Raw genomic sequence first — 7,870 nt, 5'->3', positions numbered from 1 at the left:
GGAAGCATAACTAGGACAGCAAGGCTATGAAGCCATGTGTTGTAGAAAATTTAGGGAATAAGAAAATTCAACGATCAAGAACAAGCAAAAGATTGCAACATCACTGTCACTGTATCAAGCACGGATCCTCAGAGTTTCTAGTGAAGAGTTAATGAGTAATTGCAAAAATTATTATGCAATAGCCAATAGAAAAAGCAAGCAAGGAGTTGATAATCAATCAAGGATATGCAAACAACTGAAACACAAAACACACCTAGTAATATATACTTGTATACACCTGGTAATACAGAGTTGTATAAAGAAGACAAGGATTTTGGTTTAAAAATTGCATAATATCTAATACTCCATAGCCAAGTTCGGTTGTGAGGGAGTTGGAAAAATTACTGCAAAAACTATTGTCAGTACAAAACAGAAGAGACAAGGAAGCAATAATTTGATTATCAATCTGGGATATGTAAACAACTCAAACACAACATAATACTAGCAATATAGACTTGTATACCGACAAGGATTTTTGGTAAAAAGAAAACATGTAGTATCTAAATGCCAAGCCAGGGGGAATCAGAACTTGGAACATCAACCTTGATGAGCTGAAATCTTATATTCATGGTGGATGATACACTCTGAAGATAGATGACATGAAAAATATGCACAACTGTGTATCACAGAGACATAGACAGACCTCCAACATAGTATCATAAGAAACAACAGGGAAACTCAGGACAAAGTTCACATCATCAGTGTCCTTTGACTCCCTTCATATGGATAAAACACCCCAAACAACTACAGCCTATTCAAGCAATTCAACACTATAAAATTTCCAGGAGTAGTCCACATATTTCAAGGTTTCTTCAGGTAAAGAAACCCAAACAGAACCATCCACTGATTCATATATAATATAGACACACACACTGTATTAAAAGCTTTTAACTAAAGAAAGCTCAAAACTGCAAATTCAAACTTTCAAAGAAGACATTTTAATATTTCTACCTCACGCAAAGCTCAAGGTAATACAATTAATTTAGGGAGTAAGAAAATTCACAACCTAATAATCCAACAATTAATCTAGGGTTTAGGACTAACCTGTAGGTTTGTGATGGGGAATCCAACGGTGGAAGAGTAGGGAGGAGGAGATGGCGGTAGAGGAGGGAAGAGGTGTAGGTTGAGAGCGACGCTGACGGGAGACGGCGGCGCAGCTGACCGCGGAGGGCTTCTGTGTTGTCGACGGCGACGTGGACTCAGCGACGGCGACTGCGGAGAGCTTCTCTGTTGTCGACTTCCACCCAGGCTCAGCGACGGCGACTGTGGAGAGCTTCTCTATTGTCGACTTCCACCCAGGCTCAGCGACGGCGACTGCGGAGAGTGGCGGTCGGCGGAGTTTGATGGAGTTGTATCTGAACGAGTTGTTGTCTGATATGAGAGGGAAATTTTGTCTGTGCGAGTTGTTGTCTGATCGGAGAGTGGCGGTCGGCGGAGTTGTTGTGCGAATTTTTGTCTTAGAGGGAAAGACAAAAATTTCATTCCCAATTTTGTTTTAGAGGGAAATTTTGTCTTAGAGGGAAATTTTATCTTAGCTTAGAGGGAAATTTTGTAACAAAATTTTAGTTTAATTAATTACTTGGGTCGCTACATCCGGTTAATTAAAATAGTTCCGGGTATATAGGTACAAAACACGAGATTCATAGATTTCTATAATGTAGTTAGATTCATAATAATTTCTATATAGTATATTTCTAATTTAAATACAGTTGTATAGATTAATAATTTCTATACAGTAAATTCATAATTTCTATACTGCAGATTCATAATTTCTGTATTGTTGATTGATAATTTCTAAACTGTATAGTTATCAACAATTGGAAATATGCATTTCAATTCAAAAATTATGAATATATAGTTTGGTATTTATGAACATAAAGCTAATTAAGATCGCGGCAAAAGAAATGGGATATAGCTAACTGTACAGCATCGATCAACTACTCTTTCATATTCATTCTCAATGTGTCCCAGGCATGCCGGAAGGGTCGATTACCAACATATAGCTAACCTTGTTAGTCATGCGCTAGCCGGAAGGGTCGATTACCAACATAGCTAACCATGTTAGTCATGCGCTAGTCGGAAGGGTCGATTACCAACATATAGCTAACATTGACAGTCACTAGCCGGAAGGGTCGATTACCAACATATAGCTAACCTTGTTAGTCATGCGCTAGCCAGAAGAGTCGATTACCAACCTCGGCCCCTATCATACCGCCCGTAACCCTACACATCATACCGCACCATTATTGTTTTTTATACTTGATAATTATTATTGTTTTTTAATTCCTAGATTGGTCTTAATTGTAATATAATTAAAAATAAAACTTTAATAATGAATTATTTTGAAATTTTGGTGAATAATTTTATATATTTAAATATGAACGAAAATAGAACTATTAAATTAACTTTTGAATTGTATTCTTTCTTTGTTAAATTATAGGTAAAAGATAAGGTGTAACACTTTAATACATAAGAGTTGGTGTGGCTTGGTGGATTTAGTTTTGTTTGTTATGTTATGTTAAAGGTCTTGGGTTCTATCCTTCGTGGTGGTATTCTTAACCTATTTTATACAATCATTGTCTTGGTTCTTAAAGACAACACATAAACAAACTGGTAATATACTAGATGTTGCACTCAAGTACACAAGTGTTGGTGTGTCTTGGTGGATTTAGTTTAGTTTACTATGTTAGAGGTCTCAAGTTTTATTCTTTTTGGGGGGAATTCTTCAACTATTTTCTAAAATTGTTGTTTTGGTTTTCACAAACAAAACAGAAGGAACCCAGTTATATACCAGATGTTGCACCTTTAGAAATAAGAGTTGTTGTTGCTTAGTTGGTTAGACTGCTTGCTTGTTAAGTTTGAGGTCATAGGTTCGACTCTTGTTGTTAACATCCTAGTTTTTATTTTATATACCTGTTAAATAATAATGCGCAAAGACAACAGAATTTTTAAAATCGTTGTCTTTGTAGTGTTGTGTATTTAAATACGCTTAAAGACAACATACCAAAGACAACGGTTAAATAAAACCGTTGTCTTAAACAAATAAAGAACACGCAACGACAACGGTTATATAAAACCGTTGTCGTTATAGTGTTGTGTATTCGAGTGCGCTTAACGACAACACACCAACGACAACGGTTAAATAAAACCGTTGTCTTTTTTTAAAAAAAGAGCACACAAAGACAACGGTTGTTTACAACCGTTGTCTATCTAGTGTTGTGTATTCCATTGCGCTTAAAGACAACACACCAACGACAACAGTTAAAAAAACCGTTGTCTTATTTAAAAAAAAACGCACATAGACAACGGTTTTAAAAAACCGTTGTCGTTGTGGTGTTGTCTTTTCACAAAATACACAAAGACAACACACTTATAACAACGGTTAAGTAAAAACCGTTGTCTTTGACAAAAGTGTTGCATCAAAGACAATAGTTTTGGACTAAACTGTTGTCTTTTATACAAAAGACAACACTTTTCTTAAAAACTGTTGTCTTTCTAATGTTGTCTATGTGCATTTTTCTTATAGTGATATGAAAATGAAGTCACACTGACACTCAGGGAGAGTGTCAGGGTGAGCCCAGGTCTTCACTGTAAAATGCATATTTCTTCATCTTCTTTGTTCATTTGGGTCCCCGGGTTATGTCATGATAATTACACCTCGCTCTTTTTCACTTTATCGACCTCTCATGACACTTGAAACACGCCATTAAGCCAAGATGACTTCAAAACACATTCAATTGAGCTCCAATTTACATGATGTTACAGTCAATGCCTCCAATTCACCTAAATGACACAAAGAGATCATATGAGTTTGATATCAATTATGCACATAAAAGTACTAAGAATTACATGCTTATCAATATTTGAATGAAAATTTTAATCAATTTTGTAAAGTCTTGGAAATATTTGTTTTCTACAAAATTAAAACTTATGTGAGACATTGAAAAGTATATATGCTTCATTATAAAGTATTAACAAAAAATTACTTTCTTTTATCTGTTTTAAGTGAGATGATTTGTTAAACTGCAGTTTGAATTTAGAATCTTCATTCCAAGTTACTTTCTAATCTTCCAAAAAAGCAGTTTGAATTTGGAATCTTCAACGCCGCTAAGGACGAACACGATTCCGGCTCTAATTCTACAAATGATCAAATCAGAATCGGAATCTTATAGCAAAATTTCGATTTTAGTTCATGAACAGACGATTTCGGTTAGAACCATCAGTTCTAACCAAATTTATTTAAAAAAAAAAAAAAACCTATGCTTTTTATTTTTTGTCCTCTTGGCGCAAAGGCCAAAGACCAAAGACGGTCTTTGGTCTTTGGCCTTTGCGCCAGACCAGACGTGAGACTTCAAGTCTCACGTCCCACTCTGCCCACTGCCCACTGCCCAATGTGGCAGACGGCAGTATGAGCTATTAATTTTTTTTTTTTTTAATTTTTTTTCCAGTTCCAAACTGGAATCGTCTATCCGCGGTTCCGATTTCTTAATTATAAATGGGTAATTCTATTTACACCACCTATTTTACTATTTGCACCACTACTTAGTAGGTCAAATAGTTTTATAGGTGGTGTAAATGCCAGCATTAAATATGGTCAAAGATTTTTATTTATTTATTTATTTATTTTAATTACAAAAAAAAAAAAAAAAAAAAAAAACTCCATCTAGTCACCTTCTCCGGTGAGAGAAGGCAGGGACTGCCTTCTCACCGGAGAAGGCAACTGGGCTGCCTTCTCCGGTGAGAAGGCAACCCAATGGGTTATTTAAAAAAAAAAAAAAAAAAAAAAAGATCCGTCACCTTCTCCGGTGAGAAGGCGATGGACTGCCTTCTCACCGAAGAAGGCAAATGGGTTGTCTTCTCCGGCGAGAAGGCAACCCACTGGGCTGCCTTCTCGCCTGAGAAGGCAGCCCAGTTGCCTTCTCCGGTGAGAAGGCAGTCCGTCGCCTTCTCACCGGAGAAGGCGATGGTGTGTTCTTCGTTTTTTTTTTTTTTTTTTTTTTTTTTTTTTTTTAAGAATTAAATTTTGAACTCATAAATGCAGTTTTAATAGGGTGGTACAAAATAGCATTTTGACCACCCATTAGGCTATTTGCACTACCCATATATTTATTACAATTTACCACCTTTTTACATTTTCAATGATACTTTATACCCTATTTGGTCAAAGGGGGTGCAAATAGCAACACCCTTATAAAAACTTAACTGGAATCTTATTGGTTCCGGTTACGATTCAGTTAGCACAATACCTGTTACAATTCGATTCGAACTTTCAGTTCTAACCAAAACGTGATCACCCTAAACGTCGCAGAATGCATGTTTTGTCAAACTGCCTTTTTGGAATATTATCAGTCAAAGGCCGTTTTATGACTCGTTCATGGTATATATGTTTGTTCTAGCGACTAGCATATAGTCATCACCCAACACGCAGCTAACGTTGAAGATCAGAGTAGTGTTTGCCAATGTTACAGTAATATAAAATTGATGGTTAATTTATTGATATACTGAATAAACATACATTAGGAATACATGAAGGATATGGTGTTCATATGCTACTAAACTCTTTATTCATTATTTCAAGTAGAAAAACATAGAGAAAATTAATGTAAAAAATACATAGCAAATTGAAGAATAAGCCGCTCAGAGTTTACTGAGGCAAACGGTATGTTGGAATAGCCATCAAAGGTTTGTCTCTGCTTATTACAAGACCGAATGATTCAGTCATGTCTAGGTCTTCTGGTAGCATCTTATTTGGTAGAGTCCAGTCAAAGCAATGCACTAATTGTGCCACCACATGTCGAACTACGGTAATTCCAAGTTGTAAGCCGGGACAACTTCTCCTCCCTGAACCAAACGGGATTAACTCAAAATCTCTACCTCTATAGTCAACACGATTTTTACTAAACCTTTCTGGATTGAACTTTTCTGGGTTGCTCCACACATTCGGATCACGTCCAATTGCCCAAGCATTCACCATTACTCTTGTGTTTTTAGGTACATGAAAGTCATCAACTACACAATCATCCATTGCTATATGAGGGAGAAGTAACGGCACCACTGGGTGAAGCCTGAGTGATTCTTTTACCACCATTTCTAGATATTCCAAGCCTTCAAGATCTGCCTCCTCCACCATCCTATCATACCCAACTTTTTCAGCTACTTCATCCCTCACTTTCTTCATTATTTCAGGATGTCTAAAAAGTTCAGACATGGTCCATTCTATTACCGTGGAAGATGTGTCCATTGAAGTTACAAGTATATCCTACAACACAATTAAAACAACCAAAATTAATATATATATATACATGTGTAAATGGATGATGGAATAGAATTAGATATATATAGATAGTTACATACCAGCATCATAGCCTTGACATGTTTGCGAGAGAATTGAAAATCAGTGTTTGCAGACTTCATGATTTCCAACAAGGTATCAACAAAATCTTTGGTTTTGTTAGTGATGCCTTTGCTTGCAGCCTCTTCGTGCTCTTCCACAATCCTCTCCATGAATTGATCAGTGAGCTTGCCCACCGCCTTCATCCGCCGAGTGAACCCTTGAACATCAAGCTTGCCCAGAAAAGGAAAGTAGTCCCCAAGATTGGGGACGGCGGCCAGATAAACAATTTCATGAATCAAAGCCTTAAACCCCATCTCCCCAAAATCCTGATTCTTGTACGTCTTCCCAAACACCATCCGACAACTCATGTCCATGCTCATGGAAGAAATGGTGGTACTCAAATCAACAGCTTTGCCGTTCTGGGCTGCCTGCTTGAAGGAATCTACGACAAGACCCAACTCTTCTCTTCTCATAGATTGAAAAGAATTGATCTTGAGATTGCTGAGGAGCTCTAAGGTGCAGAGCTTTCGCATGTTGCGCCAAAACGGACCGTATGGCCCGAACGCCAAATCCCTTTGCTCATAGGCTATATAGTTGGCAGCTTGGTTTGGTGGCCGGCTGGCGAAATTGAGGTCGTGTGTCTTCAGAAACCGCTCGGCCGCTTGAGGTGATGATACGATGATGTTGTCGGTCAGCCCTAGTCGTAGGTACATCATAGGACCGTAGGTTTTGGAGAGTTTTTGCATATCTTGGTGGGGGTTCTTCCCCAGCAAATGGAGATGTCCCAATATTGGCAGCCCTTTGGGACCTGGTGGCAACCTTTTCCTTTTGTTGTTCCTAAATAATAACTCGTACACAGCAATGGCTGCAGCCAGCACTGCTGCAAAGCCTGCCCAAATCCAGGCCGTAGTGTTCATCATCATGGTTTTAATTTGGTTTCTTGACAGAGACGATATGATGATGAACACAAATTTGATTGCTTGATTGGTTAATGATGTTTTTGTTGTTGTGTTGGATCACATCAGTGCATGCTTCCATGCTTATATAATGGACTCTCTTGTCTTGTGGTCATAATCACTTTAAAATCCCAGCACCATTTCTTTGACTCAACTGTACAGCTGTCTGATACAATAATAATATTTTATTTGTTCGCAATAATAAAGTCAAGCTGTATAACATTGTAATAAGGAGATCAGATTTCTCTTTCTTGTTTGTTTCTAGATCGATAGCCTAAACGAAAATGCATGCTTCCTGTTGGGCGGAGGCGGCAGAGTACAGTTGAGTTTAGCATATTGCTATCTAAATGTAGTATTGAATTTAAACATGTATAAGAAAATAAAGTTATCAATTTATTATTAAATATAACTTTTGGCATAATGACAAAAGCTTGATCTTGAGAACGTGATTCTGAAGACTATTTTTATAGCATTTTAAAATCCTTTCTTGACGTTACTAAGTTAAAAGAACCCATTAAATGAAAATGATGTGAAGATGAGT

At 37.2% G+C, this 7,870-nt stretch overlaps 1 protein-coding gene across 1 annotated transcript; it reads right to left on the bottom strand.

The window, feature by feature from the left end:
• Nucleotides 1-5,513: 5,513 nt before the first annotated feature.
• On the bottom strand, nt 5,514-7,394 carry LOC109191724 (cytochrome P450 CYP736A12-like). The gene is made up of 2 exons (XM_019342378.1): nt 6,394-7,394; nt 5,514-6,298 (listed from the first exon to the last, which is right to left on the bottom strand). The coding sequence occupies exons 1-2, from the start codon at nt 7,294-7,296 to the stop codon at nt 5,684-5,686; spliced, it is 1,518 nt and encodes a 505-aa protein (XP_019197923.1). The 5' UTR covers nt 7,297-7,394; the 3' UTR covers nt 5,514-5,683.
• Nucleotides 7,395-7,870: the final 476 nt, after the last annotated feature.

The sequence above is a fragment of the Ipomoea nil genome, unplaced genomic scaffold (genome assembly GCF_001879475.1).
Source record: "Ipomoea nil cultivar Tokyo-kokei standard unplaced genomic scaffold, Asagao_1.1 scaffold1719, whole genome shotgun sequence".
NCBI lineage: Eukaryota > Viridiplantae > Streptophyta > Magnoliopsida > Solanales > Convolvulaceae > Ipomoea > Ipomoea nil.
This window is presented reverse-complemented; position numbering and strand designations above follow the sequence as displayed.